We start from the raw sequence: 21,115 nt of genomic DNA, 5'->3' as shown, positions 1-21,115 counted from the left end.
CCCTTTCCAGCCTCTTCAGCCAACCCTAAACAATGTACCTTGAAAGCCCAATGCTGCAGGGCACTTCCAGACAGGGAAATGAGTAACAGACACAGAGACAGAAGCAGGTCAGGGGCTTCTCCAGCCTGAGGAATACTTGGGCAGTAAAGCCAACTTGGCCTCCAGAAATGTAAATTTCTATCATGATTTTACCTAAAATGAACTTGGCAAGAGATGAATGGTAGATTAGATTACCAGTAGCTTCTGTAGCTTATTACATCATTTGTCAAAATATTATGGTGTCAGGCCAAAGGCCAATCCTGCCTGCATGCATCAAATGTAGGAATAGGGGTTCTGTCTATATTTCTATAATCAAAGATCTTCAGTTAGGATAGAACTGAGACTAGATCCAACGAAGGCGTACAAAATCAGGTCTTTTCCCTGAACAAATATGAAATTCAAGTGTGTTGTATGCTGGGGCACAATCCCCCTATTACTACTATGGCAAAAGTATATGACATTACATTATAGTGGCAAGAGCACTAAATTAAGATCCAGAAAATGGAGGCCGTAGTTGGTTCTTTGCCATTTTCTTGCTGAGTTATAGTGAACATATCCACCTGAGATTCACTTCAATTTAAATAATTTCTGCTCTACTTCTATTGAAGGACTAGTCTGTATTTCAAGAAGGATAATGCACATGAAAGTGCTTTAACAATCATCAAGCAGTTTACAAATACAGGTTATTATGGTTCTAAGAGTCACGGTCTAATATTTTTACTATGTTAATTTCCTTCTCCCAAAAATAATTATGAGTTCTGGTACACATCATCAGTATTACTACTTTTCATGCTTTCACATCTACTATCCCAACCAGATTTCTTGGTTAATAATCTGCTTTCCAGGAAAGAAATGAGTATTTCTCTATTAACTGATCAACAGAGGTAGATTATGAGGTAGGTTAATATACTTAGGATTGTTTTTCCACTCAGTTGGAAGAATTAGACTAATGGGAAGAAAAATGTGTTTCATTTCTAATGTCAAGGACTCAAATCTGAAGATCCTTAGAAAACACACTTCACTTGATTTTAAGAGAAATGTAAGCATATTTCAAATCAGATACAGATTTGGAAACTGAAATCCTAACATGCACTTGAAAGTACACACACACACACACACACACACACACACACACACACAGCAGTTTGCCTAAAATGGCAAGTGTAGAACAGATACTAGGGCTGGAAGGAGAATGAGGAAAAGCAAATTGGCTTAGGAAGGGTAATTGAAAACTGACATTAGTTTTGTGCATTCCTGAAAAGGTTCGTGTAATAAAATTTCTGTAACCATTTTATCGTTGGCTTCCATTGTAATTTAGAGTTCATGAGGGAAATCACCGGGTTCCATGATATGAATCACATTTCCAGCCATTCACTCAATCATCTAACATTTACTGAGGATTCTATGTGTCTGCTGCCACTTAGTTGAGTACTGCAGAGACACAGGTAAAAAAAATTACATTCTCTGGGCTCATGGGCCTTAATCTATTCTTGGTGCAAGTTCATAATCAAATAAGAGAAATGGCAAAACATATGGAGGGAAAACTATTAGAGAAAATAACAGCAAAAACACTTATTGGGCCCTTACTGTTGTTCTCTGGGCCCTATACTAAGTATATCCTCATCAGGCTTCACAGTAACCCCATGATATAGTTACTGGTATCCCCGTTTTATAGATCAGGAAACTGTTTTTAAAGAGGAAGGCTGTGCTGAGGAATTCTAATATTCTAATATTCTTCCTAGGCTGGTATCTATCTTCTCTACATTTTGCTCTCTAGCCCAGGTCATGGAAGAAAAGTTACTGAACATATAATCAACCTAGAAGATCATTTCATAAGAATTTTGAAGTTCATACATATTGAAGTATATTACAAGAATTACTCTCATCTCATCAGAGCTCTCTTTCAGTACAAATGACAAAGGAGCCGGAGTGGTTACCTCTGCTTCAAGGCTTTCATGTAACTCAACAAATACATGAGTCACATAGAATTGCTTTTTTCACAGAGACTTTTAGTAATGAAAGCAATCAGTTTTTTTAAATATTCCATTACTGCCCTGAAATGCCATAATACCATTATTAATTTGTTGGCTAGCTTTTAAATAAAAACCGATGATTAAATATTTAGTACATACCTAGTTAGAAAAATACCACACTGGTAATTTGATTCAGTAGGAGCTCTATTTCCAAAGTTGCCTTAAAGCAAAAGGCTAAGCTCCATGTTGAGTAGCCGAGATAACACACATATACAAGATATTGAAAGGTAGGAGATGAATTATTGCCATAAAAAATACTGGCTGTATAAAATTAAAAACACAATTAAATGGAAACTGCTCAGAGGCTGACTTTACATCCCTTCTAATGGATGAGTAAAAAGTTAACTGTCCCAGCCTAGATCTACATCATACAAATTATTTCTTCCATTTCTATCTAAAATGTTGAAATTCAGAGAATAAAACTTCTTCTGAAAGGAAAGATAATATTAAAGACAGGCCTTTGTGCAGCAGCCATTCCATCTCTCAGAAGAGGGACATGCCAGTGCATGTGGCTACACCAACATATATGAATACCAGATGTAGCTCTGAGTTTCCTTTGCTCCTGGTGACACCCAGAAGCCGCTATCCATTGCTTAAAAACATACCAACTCAGTTTTCACTTGGGGAATTTGCTCAAATGCAGATTTCTAGATCCCATTCCCTAAGATTCTTAATTCAGAAAGTGTGTGTCCTTGAAATAAGTACAATATTTTTAACAAAAAATCCTAAATTACTTATGGACCCTTCAACCACACTTTGAGAAAGGCTAAATGATCGTGAGAACAGAAGTTATGACCCCTGAAAAAAAACTGAGACATGTTTTACTATTCAAATGATTTTAATGTAGGAGTTTAGCAATGACTTTACATTAACTGGGGGCAGAATCACAAAAGATTTACTCCTACCTTCAATTTTGCTCAGTTAATTTAAATATTATAATATTTAATTTGCATTCTCATAAAGAATTCTTTCTCCAAAGAATTTCTTCCACAATATTAATAAACCATTAATCACTTTGAGACAAGAAAAATCAGTTAAATTAATAAGAAATTGTTGTTTTTTGGGTTTTGTATGTTTATTCATGAGAGAGAGGCAGAGACACAGACAGAGGGAGAAGCAGGCTCCATGCAGAAGCCTGACAAGGGACTTGATCCCAGGACTCCAGGATCAGAGCCGAAGGCAGGTGCTAAACCACTGAGCAACCCAGGGATCCCCAAGAGGTAGTTTTAAATGCACTGCTTGAATCAAAAATTATTTTCTTTCTTTTTTTTTTAATTTTTATTTATTTATGATAGTCACACAGAGAGAGAGGCAGAGACATAGGCAGAGGGAGAAGCAGGCTCCATGCACCGGGAGCCCGACGTGGGATTTGATCCCGGGTCTCCAGGATCGCGCCCTGGGCCAAAGGCAGGCGCTAAACCGCTGTGCCACCCAGGGATCCCTCAAAAATTATTTGTATTCCTAGAATGGCCTACACGGAGTAGAGGCACTGAATGAAACCATTCTTGGAAATTTAACTTGGCTAAAATATATCCCTCTAAAAAAAAAAAAAAAAAAAAAACAATTCTATTAATACTTAACTTCTATTGCATGTAATTGGTAAAATCGCCAAAATATAGCTCCAAGCAAATGCCATCAAGGACACTGGTATTGCCAAAGCTGGACTTGGGGGAAAAACAATCAAGAGACAGCAATTCCCTCTCCCCACCCTTAGGCTCCCCCGTTGTCTCTGACTTCATAATGTATGTTTCTTCTCAGACAACATTTCAGAGAGCTTCTGAAGGCAATTCCTTCAGTCACAAGAAACAGGAAGATGAACAAAGTGAAACATCCAGGCACATCACATCCACAACGGTACCTTGACTTCTCAGCTCCAGGACCCTCCTCTCCACTCCCCCTCCCTTGTGGCCACACGGAAGGTTCTGGCATGACCCTTTGGACACTTATAATCTCTCCGACTCTTCCCCTTTCTCTAAGCTCCCTCCTGACCCCAGTTCCTTCGTTGGCTTAGCTGACACTTGAGGAACTCTCACCAAGGAATCCCATACCCTGGCCTGTCCTGCCGCCTGGCTCCTTGGCTCCACCGCAGGAGCTGAGCTGTCCTCCTACAAAAGTATCACAACCATGCCAATGGATGTCACCACATTATCTTGGCCTCCAACCCACATCTTGCCCTTAATTCTAAAACAATATGCCCACTTATTTTTGCTAGGCTTCCTCTCCCCTGTGTAGCAGTAGAGCATAAAATTAAGAGGCTGGCTCCAGTAACAGAAAGCCTGGATCCCTGGTTCACAACCTGACACCTTCGGCAAGTCATCTAATCTCTTTAAAAACGGTTTCCTGATCCATAACATGGCCATGACAGTAAGTATCTCATGGGGCCACTGTGAGGGCTGAATGAGAATATACATAGTATTGGGCCTGGTACAACAGTAAGGGCTCAACGCATGTTTTTGCTGTTATTTTCTCCAATAGGTTTTTTTCCCACCCAAACCTTTACCACCTCCCTTAAAATTACCCTCTCCATGTGTCACCCTCTTACCCATCACCTGTGCTCTGGTCCCAGTCTGCCTGGACATCATCCTATCCATCCTCCTCTAGCTCTGAGACTTTCAGGCCCTTCGTCTCTACTTTTCCAGATTCCTCTTTAACCTGAAAAGTGTTTACATCTCTCCACTCAACAAAAAATTCCCCAAACACACATACACTATCCTATAAATGCTGCCTTCTCCTTTCCTACCCAACCAAGCTTATAGAGAGCACTGTCCACATACGGTCTCTCCTTTCTCACTTCCTGCTCACTCTTCACCCACAAGAATATCATTTCTGCCCTATCCACCTTTGCTCCCCCAAACGTCACTGACATAAGTCTCCAAAGACCTCTCAGTTGCCAAAGCCAGTGGACACCTCTTGGTCTTCCTTCTGGACTTCTCTGTTACACCTGATGCTTTTTGCCATTGATTCTCTGCTTCTCTGGGCTTTTCTCTTCTGCTCACTGTCCCAGAATATTTCCTCTCACACCTCAGTAATCAGCTCTACCGCCCACACTTTGGCTCCCTTGTTTCAACCAAAACAGGCTACCTTGACCAACAACCTTGTAGCTAAAACTACTTGCTTCATCCTGGCCTCTCCCTCGAATTGCAGGCCTGCATACCCAACCACAGACTCAACGTATCTATGGGCCTCTCAAGATCTACATGGCAAAAACGCATTACCCTCCACTACTCCAAACCTGTACAAACGGCCCCTTGAAGCCATTCATCCTCCCATGCCAGACCCTGGAATTAACCTAGACTTTTCCCTCTCCTTCCTGCAATAAATGTTTACTGAGTAGATCCAAAGGGCAGGGAAAGCAATTAAGGGAAGGGCAATTAAGGTGGACCTTTAACAAAAACAGAAGTGAACACGTAGAAATAGGGGCAGTGGCCTTCCCAGGGGCATGTGGGTGCTCACACATACACCACACAAAGGTAAATTCAGGAGCAAGTGTCTTTAACTAAAGAATGAGTGGAAGAAAGGCTACATAGAGAGGGTAGCCCTAGTCATGAAGACCTGTGAGGCAAAGTGCTCATTGTTTTGACTCTATTACTTCTTTCCTTCCTAAAGGATCCACTCAGGTCATGCACAGAAATCCTGTCCCCCTTGCCAACAATTCATTAGGAATGAATACCTGCCCAAATCCAGCCAACAAGATGTGAAGGAACATTGCCAGATTCATTTCTAATAATTTTTTCTTTGTTCTAAAAAGGGACTTTCTTCCTCTGGATATCATCTTGTATGGCTGTGGTACGTGAGCCTGTAAGAGTCATCTGGCCACTAGTCTTAGAGTTTATGCCTCAAAGGAGGGCAGAAAAATACAAAGAAATGGTGCTGGAGGCTTGCCAGTCCCCATAAGGGGCCTGCCCTGCCTCTAGATTATGTATTATTTCTTAATATATCTTTTTATTGTTAAAAAAAAAAAAAACAAGAGGGGGATAGAGGGATCCATCATGTGTAGAAAACACAGGATTAAGAACAGTTTAACAGATTCCTTTACGATAGGATTTCTGAGAAGGTTAACACAATAAATGCAAGTCATAGAGCTTTGAGAACTTAGGTTTTCAAATTTATGTAACCAAAAAAAGCCTCTCATCCTGCCTCTTGTTTTTGCAATGTACCTAAAAGCATCTCCCAGAATTAAGTATTTATGGATCATAGTTTAGAGAACTGGCTTTTACCAGAGCAGATGAGAAGACTGTATGACTGACCGTTCTGATATAGTACAGGTGATGACAGTAATAGACACAGAAATGTGCTATGGGAATCCAAAGGAGTCACCCCCCTTCTAAGAAGTTCTCAGAATGGCAGATGGGTTTCACATTATGTGCCAACTCTAGTAAATATTTAGTGGCTGTCTGGAATACTATATTAAAAGGGATTCTGAGACCTTATCCAGATCCAACAGAAAAAAAAAAAAAGGGTCTTACTTGATTAGTAATGATCGTCATGAGCATAGAAGGGGAAGTTGGGACTTCATCCTATTCATCTTGAGACCTCTAAAATGACACTTATTCTTAAACAGATGCTAGAACCATCCCAAAGAATTAAGTTTTTTTAAAAATCTGAATTAGGTGACACAAATCCTTAATAGTTAAAAGAGCAATAAAGTAATTAAGTGTATAGACTCCAGAGTAAGAGAGACCTGGGTTTAACTCAGTTTCTCCACTTGCTACATAGCTTGAATACATTAGTCAGCTACCCTAAACCTGTTTTCCCATTTGCAAAATGAGATTAACAGTCCTACCTCACATTATAGGTATAAAAATTAAATGTGGTAATACATACATCCACCTGCATACAGTAAGTGCAATAAATGTATTCACAACCATGGATTGGAGTGCAATGAATTAAATGGAGACCATAGAAACTATTTCCCTGAACCCATGAACAATGCCAATATAGGCTACGATAAGCAAATAGCAAAAATTACAAAGCACTGTTCAAAATAAGTATTATCTGCCTTTAACAAGACATACAGAATATATAAATCTAACAACGGGGTGAATTTCCTGCAAAAGACAAACCTCACATATTTTTCAAGATCTTTCCATAGAAAAAGCCAAGAAATGATGAAACCAATAGCAATGAGCTTCCCTAACTCCTAGAATGAGTTTTTTGGCTTTATTTTTTTCTCCTAGGGCACAGAACTTTCAGTGCTAAAATCAAGACAGTTCTAAGCAAATCAGGTCCATTGGTCACCCTATAAACAAATAAATGAAGTCTCAACAGCTAGATCTGGGTCTGGCTGTGCTGCTCAGAGCTGAGCCAAAATGGGTTCTTGAAATACCATTCCCCACTAAAAGAAATCAGGGCTTTTTTTGGAGAAATGACTAGGTGTGAGCAAAAAATGCTCAAGATGAACCTGAAATACCCCTTTATACCGATAGTAAGAAAACTCTCAAAAACTAATTAGGGTCATATCAAAAGGTAGGGTCCTACTGAAAGGTCTCAGGAACCAATTTCAAAAAGCTCCCACTAGCCAAAGATGGAGTTATATAAGCTTCAAAAAAGATTAATTACAACTGATTGAAACCTACCTTTTATGTTCAAATCCGAAAGTGTGTAATTTTTTTTTTCAAAACACAAAACTAAATTGATGACCTTCAGAGGATGATGGAGAATCAACTCATTATTTCAGAAACTAATAATAGGGGGGAAATATCTAGCATTTACCTTGCTTTTCTTTGTGGATGTACTACTGTGTAACCAAATAGATGAGGGAAACAGGTTTCTTTTAAAAAAGTGTTCAAACCAATAAATGAAAACTAAAGGATGAAATGAAAATGAAAATGATTTTCTTGGAAGCCTCATCCACATATTTCTGATAATAGGTCACCAGGGATTTGGAAATGGGCTGGCGGACTGCGTAAATCTAAGCCACATGATCACCACCCTTCCCTTGGACTTGGATAGCCACCCAGGAAAATTGCTCCTCCATGCTCAGAAGTAGAAGAGGTTCCAGTAGCTTCTACTGTAGACAGGCTCCATGACAGAATTAAAACATTACCACCCCCAAAACATTGTCACCCCCTACAAATTAGTGGATCTAGGTATCAGGCATCAACAGCTACTAATATAACAAATAGAAAGACAGGTTATGTGTCTCCTGATGAAAGGTCACCCTGCCACCTAGTCTGCCATAGAGATCAAACACAAGTTTTTTGTTTGTTTGTTTTTTTGGTTTTTTTTTTTTCGAACACAAGTTTGATGAAGCCTCTGGATCCAGCTGTCAACTTGCAGGACATACAGAGGACAGGAACATGCTACCCTGCGTTATTCATAACAATCAGCAAAACTCAGACTATAGGACATACCATAGGACAGATGCACCAGGTTCTTCACAGATAAATTGTAAATGAAAGAAAAGGATAGAGGGGAAACTAATTTTTTTAAATGAGCAAGAAAAAACTATAATGTTCACTGATGTACATTTGAGATAAAACTACAATGACATGTAAGGAAGTGATCCCTATAAAGTCAAGAGAGTTACTTTTGTGCAAGAAAACAGGATGACAGGAGATGGAGATACAGATGGGCTTTTGGAGTTTTTGGAGGTTACAAGGGATATTCTCTTTATGATCATTCATCCAACTATACATTTATTTTGCATGATTTTTGGGATCTGCACTTTTTATAATAAAAAGTTCTTTTCAAAAGTAATTGTGTAAAGTCTACTATTTAACACTTCCTACATTCAAGGCACCTTGAAAATACAAATTCTAGGGCAGCCCCGGTGGCCCAGCGGTTTAGCACCGCCTTTGGCCCAGAGCATGATCCTGGAGACCCAGGATCGAGTCCCACGTTAGGCTCCCTGCATGGAGCCTGCTTCTCCCTCTGCCTGTGTCTCTGCCTCTCTCTCTCTGTGGGTGTCTCTCATGAATAAAATCTTAAAAATAAAAATCAGTTAAAAAATACAAATTCTAGTATTTGTAAAATACTATAACATTATTCCCAACAAACCCTTGAAATTATTTATTATCTCATTTCTCAGATGAAAAGACTGGGGTCTAGAAATCTTAAGCTGGTTGCCCATAGTTACAGTTATTAGGGCAGAGCCATGATTCAAATTCAGATGACTTGTTCCAAAACCATTATCTTATTGCCAATGCTCTGTTAAGTCCCAGTGACTCAGTCAAGAAAGATTTACTGCTTACCTATTAAATTATGCTAAATGTTAAAGATACAAGGGAGTTTCTGCCTTTATGGAGATCAAGAAAGATAAGGAATCATCTGAGTGAGTATAAAATTGCAATTGTAGTAGGTACAACAAAGAAAAGGTATGTGGTGCCATGAGAATATACACAGGAGATAGAGAGACCTTCTCTGCAGAAGTGATGGCTGAGGTCTGGGGGAAAGAAGTTTAACCAGGTAAGGTAGTAGTGGGCTGCTCCAGGCAGAAGAAGCAGTATACAAAGTCGCCAGTGATAGAGGGAGCACAGCCATTTGAGGACTAAGGATGGAACGTGAGGATGAAGTAGTGAAGACAGATGAGGCTAGAAGAGCTGGGAAGAACAGGAAGCTACTGGTGGATTTCAATCAAACATGTTGCTGAAGATAGACTGGATTATATTTGCATTTTAAAATGCCAACAAGGAGACAGACCAGTTTAGAGGCTATTGCGGTCATCTAAGTGGGACATGATGGCAGGTGGGACAAAGCAGGAGAGGTGGAAAGAAGTGGATGGGTTGAAGATACTCAAGAGGTAAGAAAGCAGGACTTGATGATAGATGGCATATGAAGAGTGAGAAGGAGATGTCCAGGGAACTCAAAGGCTTCTGGCTGTGGGATTGGACTTTAGGAGGTGCTAGTCATGGACATAAAAGACAACGGAAGAGGTTCCGGAAGAGGGATGGACTAGTTGAATTTCAGGCACCACTGCAAATGCCAAGTAGAAATGTCAAGTCAAGCAGTTGAATAAATGAGATTGAGGCCCAAAAGGAGGAATAGATCTCTAATCCTGACTGTAAAGATGGTTATGACAGGAGGTTCAAGGATAAGACTAAGAGTGAGAAAATAAAGAGACTTCAAGAACAACCATAATTCAAATCTGGTAAACAAAGCAACTTCCTGAGTTTATCTAGAGATTGTAATCTCAGAAAGGTTTAGTGAAACGGGGGGAAAAAATCAGAAGGAAAAATATTAACTGCCTCAGGGAAAAAAAAAACCACAATGAAATTTCTGGAATAGTTAAGATGTCAATTTCACATCTAACAAATTGGCAAAGGCTGCGTGCAGCCCTCAGGTATTTGTAAGAGCTGATGTGCACAGGGTAAAGAGGTCTTTTGGGAGATGGCTTGTTTGTATGGGTTCCAGAGTGGAGAGAGAGAAAGCTCTAGCTGGACTCCAGGGCTGCTCCTGGTCAGGTGGACAAAGGGGAAGGGGCTATCTTCACAAGAAATGCAAACAGGGGCATAAGCTCCCCAGCTTCTAGGAAGGTGAAAAAAAATTTAAAGGCATATCGGAAAGAAACAGACCTACATCCTCAGATGTTATAAAGTACATAATGTAGTTTTAGCTCAGGAAAAAAAAGAAAAAAAGAAAAAAGGACTAAATACACCTGGATATGCAGCTTCGGGGGGGATTGAGACACTAGTAGGCCAACAAGAAATGTGCCTTTTCACACGCTGCCAGCAGCAATGGCAGAAGAGCCACTCTCAAATGCTTTGCAGGCACCAGGAATGGAAGAACATAAAATGAGCTTATTCACAAATACAGAAGACACTGCCTACAGACTCAGAAATACCGGGGAGGGGCGGTGAGGGTCACTGCAGACCACGGTTCTGCACGAGCAGACAGGAGCAAATGCCTATAAAATTTTAGGTACTATCATCAATGTAAAGTCACTCACACAAACACATGGTTGAAACTACAGAAATGCAGCTTACTTTAGAAATAAGTATTTGTAAAAACGCACCTACTTTTCCAAGAGTAGTCTACACTGAAATTGAAAGCTTATTCAAGAGATCCTAGGGGCCCAAACAAGTTCATGCTTCTTATCCTAAAAATGCACAATTCATTCTTTTTCCTCCTGGGCCCCAGGAACATTTTATCTGGAATTATAATAGACATTTTTCTTCACATCCGGCTCGTGGCTATTCAAACAGTGGAAACTGCAGGCTGGGTGACAAATGCACCAGGACTGGCCAGTGCCTGCAGTGGCTGACCAGCACAGGTCAGCCCCAGGGACAGAGCAAGCACACTTTCTAACACACCTAAGTGCATTCTCCCAAAGAGGACCTGAGCTGGGAAACCCATCAAAATACAACCAAACCCACTGGGCTTTCTGGAAAGCTTCACTGTGTATGGAGAAACTATATAAGCACACACCCCAGGACTAACACAGATGTAGAAATGAGTAACTGGACGCAGGCCCTGGTCCTGGGCTCAGGGTATCCAGGAGCACCTTTCAGAAGGGCTGATGATCATCACTCCTATCATTCCCACCCACCTATCCAACCCTGGTTTGGAAAACTAAAACGTAAGTTTCAAAGTTTGCAATTTTTTTCTTCTGAAAGCAAAGGTACATTTTTTTTTTTTTTTAAAACCACAAGTTTGGGGATGCCTGGGTGGCTCAGCGGTTGGGTGCCTGCCTGTGGCTCAGGTCATGATCCCAGAATCCAGGATCGAGTCCCGCTTCAGGCTCCCTGTGAGGAGCCTGCTTCTCCCTCTGCCTGTATCTCTGCCTGTCTGTCTCTCATGAATAAATAAATCTTTAAAAAAAAAAAACAAACCACTAGTTTGTATGCTATCATTTTAATACTTAAAGGCTTCCACAGGCAATATTCATTTTCTAAAGCCTAAGGCTTCCACACCAAACTTGCTGAGTCACCTTTTTAGTACAATTCTGACTACAAGAACTCACATTTTCAGGAACTTGTGGGTACTCCCCACCCCCAAAATAAGGTTGGGAAATGAAACCTAAGATAATTCCAAAAAGGTACCTTTCAATTACAAAGGTGACATCAAAAACAAAACAGTTTGCGATTTAAGAGAGAAATAAACCCCCTGGGAAATGACCAAAATTTGGGCTCAAATAGAACAAACATTCAAGCTTGGAAACTGTGCTCTTCATTTTGTGAACAGGAGGACCCTTTGTTTTGGGGCTCAATTTATTGTTTAAAGAGAATGTTGGAACACTCTCCAGAAAAGATTCTTAAACCTATCTGTAATGATAACTAATGACATTTAAACATCAGGGAAAAATCTCACTCCTGAATTGATTGTCTCTTGTCTCTATTCACACAGCTTCATTAACTCTCACTTTTTATCACTACACTTAACTTGGTATTTCTCCTCCTTAGTCAGTAGCTGCCAAGCCTACACACTAAAATCCAATTCTCTTCTCTCTACTGAAGACGTTCACGATGCAGCCCAAACTACCTTCCAATCCTAGCTCCTGTGATTCATCTCATATACTCAGTGACAACTCCAATCCTAAATGGTATGTGTGCTCTGTCAGCAGTTTGCTTATTTTTTGTATAAATTATGAAAATAAATATTGCTTCCTTTAGACAGTTCTGCTAAATTCAAATCACACTTTCTGTATTTCTTAGCATACATGTCCTGTTTTTGATGAGCACTTTTTTTTTTATGTTCCAGGTATAACCATGTATCTTACTACTTTAAAGTCATTCATATATAATATGTGTTTTTTAAACTTAAGGAATTATGTCTTGCATAATGAAGATATAAAAAATAACTGTCCTTTATGTGTAATCTTTGTTTTTATATCAAGAAATTACAAGTATCAAAAACTTCTCCCTTTGAATACATATTTGTATTTGCTTGTATAACATATCTGGAAAAATAAACCATCAATGATAATTACCTATAGGGAAGAGAATTTCACTGTATACTCCTTTATATGCTTAAAAAAAAACATATAAACTTATAATCTACATAAAAAAATTATATTTAAAAATATTTAAAAATTATGAGTAGTGTGAATTTAAAGGAAAACAACCTTTAGACCACAAAGGGACCTAGGGAGGATCCTGTGATTTAAGGGGTTCTCAAAAAGCCATCTTCCTCAAGAACGTTTTTTTCCCCACTAGCCACCATGACTTAAATCCTAGTTAAAATGCAAACAAATATTCTGAAGACAATAAGTATATTATGCTATTGACCAGTATCAAATTATTGAGGATTAGTTTATCACATTAGCATAAAAAAGGAAAGTCACAAAAAAAAAAAAAAAAGGAAAGTCACAAAGAGGTTGTATATAGTCTCCCTAATCCCTGTTTCTTTCTTTTTCCCCCCTCAAGTAACTAAATTAAGTTTGTTTTACTCAAAGAACTTTTGTATTCATAAAAGAACTCATTTAGGAATTCTAGAAGTCCTACCCAAGCCAACTGGCACCATGGATGGCTGTGTGAATATTTTACTGTCTCTATAAACATCTGGCCTCCCATCCAGTCTTCTCTATCATTCCCATCTACTCAGCCTGAGAGGGCACGGACAGGGAGATTCTTGTTCATCTTTGAATCCTCCCCAACACTAAGAACATTGCCCTGCATTTCCAGAGAACGATTTCCCAAGCACTTGGTGACACCTACTGCAATGCTCTGACCCTCCTCTAGGATGCTGGGGTTAAAATTCCAATTAAAAGATGACAGCAGGAGGGATCCCTGGGTGGCTCAGCGGTTTAATGCCTGCCTTTGGTCCAGGGTGTGATCCTGAAGTCCCTGGATCGAGTCCCACATCAGGCTCTAAAACATGGAATCTGTTTCTCCCTCTGCCTGTGTCTCTGCTTCTCTCTGTCTCTCTCATGAATAAATAAAAATCTTAAAAAAAAAAAAAAAAGATATCAGCAGGAGACTTAAGTTTGTTCTTGTCTCATGTCTCAAACAATAATCCATTTACTCAGGCAAAGTTGATCTAGTGAGAGCCTCCTATGTGCTGGGCACAGGCACCCAGCCACTAACTAGGCAAAAAGTGGTCTAGTAAGATCATAATAGCAGATATGTAGCAGATATTCAGTAAATGCTTGCTTATTGGATTTGATAAACCACTTGAACTTTCCTATCTGCTTGAACTTTGAAAAGTCTTTTGTTAATGTATCCTTCATAGAGCAGTGGACTATGGTTTCCCATATGCTACTAAGCACTTCACTCTTGTAGCTTTTCTTGTATCAGACTTCTGATCATCATGATTTATTTTTGAATTTATGGACCATAAGTCAAGAAACATCTAATAAGTTACAACATAAAAGAGAAAAATCAATCCACAGACTAGATGAATAGCTGACAGTCAAAGAAAAACTATTCTCTTACCTTCCTACCATCAAAATGTGAAAATTATTTTCCTTTTTTCCATTACATGAAGATGTACTTTGTATTGCTGGTCTAATAATGAAAATATGTTTTCTAAACTATTGATTCATTTTAGCCATATTTCTCTTTCTGTTGCCTTGGTTAGATGATGTGCTAGGGTCAAGTAAGCATGGCCAGTGAATCTGAGGCTCTTGGACCAAGTAAGTTAACTGGCCTGGCACGAGACTGTACTACTATGACAGCCTGCTCAGCAAAGTTAGACTAACAACTCTTACTCCAGGGGCAGGGCAGCCCCAGAGCATCACAGCTCCAATCTGCTGGCCTGTAATAAAGTCCAAGTTTTTCTGAAGTGGGACTCAAATATCAACTGTTAAGACTTCCCTGACCTTACAGAAAAGCTTTCCACTTATATTAATACCACTGGGTATTATTTCTATTTGAGTTGAAAATTACTTTTACTACTTTCATCATTAGTAATCCCACCCAGGGCACCTGGGTGGCTCCATCAGTTAAGTGTCTCCCTTCAGCTCAAGTCATGATCCCAGGATCAAGTCCCATATTGGGCTCCCTGCTCAGGGGGCAGTCTGCTTCTTCCTCTGCCTCTCCCCCAGGCCCTCACCTGCCTAAGCTCATGTGCTCTCTCCCTCTCTCTCAAATAAATAAAAAAATCTTAAAAAAAAAATAGTAATTCCCACCCAAATAAAAATCCCTGTACAGAGGAGATGCCCAATAAATACTAATACTGGATTAATAAGAGAGGGAAAGCATGAGAGAACAATCTTATTTATCATCATCTGCAAACACTCCTTGAGTTTCTGCTAGGTACATGGCATAACAAAAAGTGTCAATCATGGGTCCTAATCACATGGAATTTACAGCCAATAAGACACTGTGATGCATGCAGAAGCATTTTAAACACTCCTAGATGCAAAAACCCCTTTTCACTTTTAGTGTAGGCTTCTTTGAGGTTGTTTACTTTTAACAGTATATACTTTTTTTTTTTCTCTATGGAAGGAGACCAAGAAAAAAAAAAACAAAAAGAGGAAGGATGGACAGTTACAAGGATAGATCTCAGCATCTGACTAGTCTAGTTGACACTAGAAGAATCCAAAACGTGTTAAGAACCAATGAGGATTCTTTTCTTCGTGCTGAATCAAAATTTCTGTAGTGAAGTAGTAACCATATCTCAAGAGGCACCATTTGGTTCACTACTAAACAGCCTCCCCCTCCACATATGTTAGGTGACCTGTGTGGTCCAGCTCCTACCCCCACAGAACTGACATATTTTATACTATACCACATGCTTATGCTTCCATTCATAAAGAATAGAACATTAAAAAAAAAAAAAAAACACCTTAAGTACAAATTAGAAACACAGCACAAGCAGAGGAAAGGGTAAAATAAACAATGCAGCACAACTAAAAGCTTGAGTAAATAACACCAGTACTGTTAAAAAAAACTTTTGTATGAAAAATATGCATCTCAATTACAATATAGAGCTTAGAAACTACATTTTCGTAATGTTATTTTCTCATTTAAGACTATTATAAGAACCCAAGCTCCAAAAAACTACCAATAATCTACTTTCCTCAAGATTATACTTCACTTCTTCTATATCCTGAAATCTTCCAGTGGAATATTTGAAGGATTACATATGCTACTTCTGGCACCATCTTTCTGGATGCTAATCCAAGTTCTATCTGCCTAGAGGTATAAATGAAGCTGGGGGGAGTGAATAGGAGAAATGTATTTTCCAGGAAATAGGGAGGTGATCTACAGCATGAGGCTTCTAGGCCTTCAGAGGCAAAATATAATATTCAGCGTTTTGACCCTGACATCATCTAAACCTCCTACTCCCACTTACTAGGCACTCTTAATCATTTAACTCTTATTTTTTGTTTCATAAGCACTTATCACTATCTAAAATATCTCATTTGTTTATCGCCTGATCTCCCATAAGAATATAATCTCCAGAGAGTACGGCTCTTGTGTGTCTCACTGATTCAACCCCAGCTTCCAGAATAATACCTTGTTCATATAAAACACTTGATAAACACATACTGACTGAATTGTAATTTTTAACAATACTCTGAAGAATTGGAATATCAGCGATGCCTGGGTGGCTCAGAGCTTGAGTGCTACATTTGGCTCAGGTCATGATCCCAGGGTCCCGGGATTAAGTCCTGCATCAGGCTCCCTGCAGGGAGCCTGCTTCTCCCTCTGCCTATGTCTCTGCCTCTCTTTCTCTGTCTCTCATAAATAAAATCTTAAAAAAAAAAAAAAAAAGAATTGGAACATCATTTATAAATCAATAAGCCAGCTAGTAAAATCAGGGTCTGTATTTTCTACATTGTAAAGAAAAAATCAAGAGGAAAAATACACCTGTCCACCAACTCTTGCTAAACTAGATATGAAATAAAATGGACTGTCACATAAAGGCTTTTAAAAGAAATGAACATTACTAATTTTTTAGACTACCTAGGACAACAGAAGGTCCTATTCCTTAATATACTGAAATCTTAATTTACAGAGCGAGGATGACTGACTCTCTTACCTACAACCCTCCAGCCATTATCTCAGGTCAGGGCTGCATTCAGAAGCGACAGACTCAAGACGGGGTAATTTTGGTGAAGAGTGTGATGATTTTTACAAAAGAGTAAGCAGATCATATCATAAGCAAATACAAAACCCAGGGGGCAATGGCCCCTCTAACAAATATTTTTATGAAGTCAAACCACTGCCAGTCCCCTTACCCTAAAGTGCTTATTAGGCAATTTCGGTTTAACAACAATATCATGCAGTCAAGCAGTGAGTGCCAAATTATGCTGTGTATTGGCTATGATTTCAAATCCACATGTTTTTGAATTAAGTGTTTTGATCAGAGGGGGAATTTGAGAGGCCAAGTCAAGATGAGATCTGCAGAACTGTTCTGCTCTTGAGTAGCTTATCCATCTGAATATATGCAAAAATAAGTATGATGTAATGGACAAACTTTAAATACTAGTAATTTGTGTGGACTTACCCAGAGTGTTCAGTCTGGGCAAAGCTACTCATTGCTGATCTGAGCTCTCTGTAGATCTTGAGACATTTGCTCCTGCTGTGGTCAGATAACTCTTGATCAGCAGGGTGTTAAACTTGGGCAGCAGCCTCAGAAGAGGAAGGGGCATGTGTTCCGGCCTTGGGGAGGCTATTTCTCACAGGCAGTGGGGCAAGCTCTGTAACTGTCCCTAAAGTACTACCCTTCAAAGCAGCTCGTCTTGACTGCCAACAGCAGTGCCATCGTCCAAGAGCTGTGGGTCCCAGCAGCTAGTACCCAGCTTTTGGTTGAAAGCAGACTCTGCCAAGAATCCATTCCTAGCAAGGTACTCCTTAAATAAATCTTGACTTTATTTCCCCATTCCCCATTGACTGGAACAACGGTGTATATCTATCTGTCACTGGTTCGTGGAGGATGTTATTTCTTCACTAGCTTGTGCAGAGACATTACTACCTTGTATCCTACCGGCTTATAAATATAAATCACCATTCCCTTAGTAAACCCGTGTTAAATAAATTACTGGCAGAAACTAATCTCAGCCTCAGCATAACATGCTCCGAACAAAACAAGCTCACAAGCTACAAAAGACTCAAGTGTCACTTAGAGGGCCACGAGAGGAAGCTGGGGGGGGGGGGGGGGTCGAGCAAGTAGCGGTTTGGCATTAAGGAAGCGAGGAGCTCATTTACAATAGTCTCATTTCCTACCTGCCCTAACCACCTCCCTGCTGTCCCACACCCCCAGGCAGGGTTTCTTTTTCCTTCTGTTGCAAACCGAAGTGATTTCTGACATCCCTTTCCTAAATCACAGAAACCAGCTGAGGCTGCGTTACTGATCCACGCGGTGGATGGGCAGGACGGTGCGGTGAAGCAGCGAACCCAGCGTGGGGGAAGGAAGAGGTGCTGGAGGCTGAGCCCAGCCAAGTGAGCCTCTCCGGGCAAGTTTCCGCCCGTAAGGGTCTGTAAAAGGTCATGTAAGAGGTAAAAGGTCACGAAGTTACCTCCCCCAGAGAACGGTTAGAAATACAATGACCGATACAGGGCGCAGCGCGTGCGTGCAGGGAGCGCTCCCCTCACCGACTGCGGAGCAACATCCACGATCCGCAAGGATTATTCAGCCATCAAGGGGGTGCCCGGGGTGCCCGGGGAGCAAGCACGCAGCCCCCGAAACGTGCATCTCGGCGAGCACCTCGCAAGCCCGGAGGAGCCCACCCGCCACCCCACCTCCCCCCGGGGAGCAACCACACAGCCCCCCCCCCCAAACGTGCATCTCGGCGAGCACCTCGCAAGCCCGGAGGAGCCCGGAGCCCGCCCGCCTTCCCGCCGCCCCCCCTCCCCCCCCGGGGGCGCCCGGGGACCGCTCGCAGCCACCCGCCGGGCCGGCCGACCGCAGCCCCTTCCTCCCGGGCAGCCGCGGCGGAGAGGACGGGCCACGCCGCCGCCAGCCGGGCTCCGAGAGCTGGCGGCGGGCCCCGGAAGCGGGGCGGGCCGAGGCCCCGGGCGTGCGAGGCGGCGGGGAGCCCCGTACTCACCCCCGGCCCGCGGCGGGCGGCCAGCCGACTCCAGGCGGCGACGAAGTCGGGCGGCGGGGCTCGCCGGCTCCGGCAGAGCAGAGAGAACAGGGTCCCCAGGAGGAAGGCGGCCGCGGCGCAGCCCAGGTGCAGGCTGAGCCCGAGCAGGACGGTGCACGGCCCCGCGCCTCCCGCCGCCAGCCAGCAGCCGGGCCCCAGGCAGGAGAGGCACACGGCGGCGAGGGCGGCCACGGCCCCCGGCACTCGCCAGCCCCCGCCGCCGGGGGCCCCCGCCGCCGCCGCCGCCGCCGCGTCCTCCCGGGGGTCCGGCCGCCGCTGGCCCGGGGCGCCCGGGGCGGAGCGGCCGCCAGTGGCCGCGGCCGGCGCGCGGTGGAGGCCGGCGCCGCTGCTGTCGGTGGCATCGGGGTGCATGCTGCTCGCTGCGCCGCTAAGGACACGCACATCTCCCGCCCTGCTGCCCCCCGGCGCTGCCCTGGACGGCGGCCTCCGCGCGGCGCCTCCTCCCCTCGCCGCTCCCGCCGCCGCCGCCGCCGCCCCGGAGGCACGGGCAGCCGGCGCTCATGCCCTCGCCGGCGGCCCCCGAGGAACGGCTCCAACAGACGCCGCCGAGCTCCTCCGAGCGAGCCCCGAGCGCCGCCACCCGGCGCCCGCCCCGCAGCCGGCCGGCCCGGCGCGCCCAGGTGGCCGGACCCTGCGGTGACTTAAGCCGCGGAAGCCCCGGGCGGGGCGGGGCGGGGCGGGGCGGGGCGGGGGCGGCCCGCTGAGTGGCAGGTGGGAGGCGCCCACCCGCGGGGGCGGGGACCCACGGGGAGGGGGCGCCACCAATCGCCGGGACGCAGCTGGGTCCTGCGCTCCGCCCCCCCGCCCCCGGGGGACCGTCCCTGGGTGGAAAATTTTGCCGCAGGTGTCAAGCGTTTGTAATTCTCCGGCTCAGGTGATCCCTTAATCCTCGCCCTCGGCTCTTCGCCGACGAGCCACCGCCTCCCGCGCTTAGGGCTCCCCAAATTTCAGCTTTGCTGTCACCTGCTGTTTAGGTACAATAGGCAAACCCTTCCCGATCCTCACTTTTCCTACAGTTTCCCCGCAATAACCTTCCTTTTTCCCCCAGCCAGACGCCTCGGGGAAGGAATCCGACCGACGTGGAAGTGTAACGAAGCCTGCGGTTGCTAGTTAGGGAAAGGCCCCAAGAGTCGGCCTAGTGCCAGCGGGTGTCCACAGCTGCCACCATCACTGGGGCTCCAAGTCCCTGTATTGTTGTTGTCAGTACAGATGTTATCACCTACGCAAGGGAAAGTGGTCCGAATAGTTTTCAGAGGACGTATTTTCCTGTTCTATCATGATCCTATCATTAATATACAGATACTGTTCGCTGAAAGGATGCTAATATGCTAAGTACTAGTAATTACTACCAACACCAATAAAGCAGCAGCTGTATCTCTAATAGATGAAAAGAATTGTAAACGGAAATGAAGGAATTCTAAAGAGATTGATTTAAAAAGGCTGGGTGATAGGGCCAGCCCGGAATAGAAAGAAGAAAGGGAAGAAGTGAGTAGATGAGAGAAACAGAAGTAAAGGATACTGGGGGAAGCAAAAGGAAAGTCTCCGAACTCTCTTTGCGTAGCAATCCTGAGGAATTTCAACAGTTTAACAGCACTGTTGTCCAATAAAATGAGTTATGTCCTGCTTCCCAGGGAGCATGGTGAAGAAAAGTAAGCATTAAAATGTATTTTCAAATTACTATGACTATACTGTTTTTCTAGAGGAAATCATCTGTGTCATTTTTTCAACAACAAAAAAATACAACGTGAGGTAAAATATTTGTTGGATATTTTCTTGATTTTTATTATTTTTAATTCTCTTTTCTGTAATTGTTGTTTCATGAAGAATGATTTACATACAATGAGGCTTGCAATTTGATTTTTTATCTGACAGATACTTATTTTTGCTTGTTTCAAGTTTTTATTTAAATTCCAATTAGTTATTCTTTTAAAACTTAAGTATTGGGGTGCCTGGATGGCCCAGTTGGTTGAGCCTCTGCCTTCCGCTGGGGTCATGATCTTGGGGTCCTGGGATCCAACCTCATTGGGGTCTCTGCTCAGTGGGGCGTCTGCTTCTCCCTCTGCCTCTGCCCTCCACCCTACTTGTGCTCTCTCTCAAATAAATAAAA

At 42.7% G+C, this 21,115-nt stretch overlaps 1 protein-coding gene across 1 annotated transcript in view; it reads right to left on the bottom strand.

Moving 5' to 3' along the window:
* The window catches only part of SNX25 (sorting nexin 25), a 131,895-nt gene extending 112,291 nt beyond the window's left edge, over window positions 1–19,604 (bottom strand). The window contains exon 1 of the mRNA XM_041753079.1: window positions 18,949–19,604. Within this exon, the coding sequence (XP_041609013.1) occupies window positions 18,949–19,359 (411 nt within the window). The 5' untranslated portion in view covers window positions 19,360–19,604. The remainder of the gene's footprint in view (window positions 1–18,948) is intronic.
* Between the last annotated feature and the right edge of the window lie 1,511 nt (window positions 19,605–21,115).

The sequence above is a fragment of the Vulpes lagopus genome, chromosome 4 (assembly GCF_018345385.1).
Source record: "Vulpes lagopus strain Blue_001 chromosome 4, ASM1834538v1, whole genome shotgun sequence".
NCBI lineage: Eukaryota > Metazoa > Chordata > Mammalia > Carnivora > Canidae > Vulpes > Vulpes lagopus.
The sequence above is the reverse complement of the archived record's forward strand: the minus strand, read 5'-3'. Positions and strand labels throughout refer to the sequence as shown.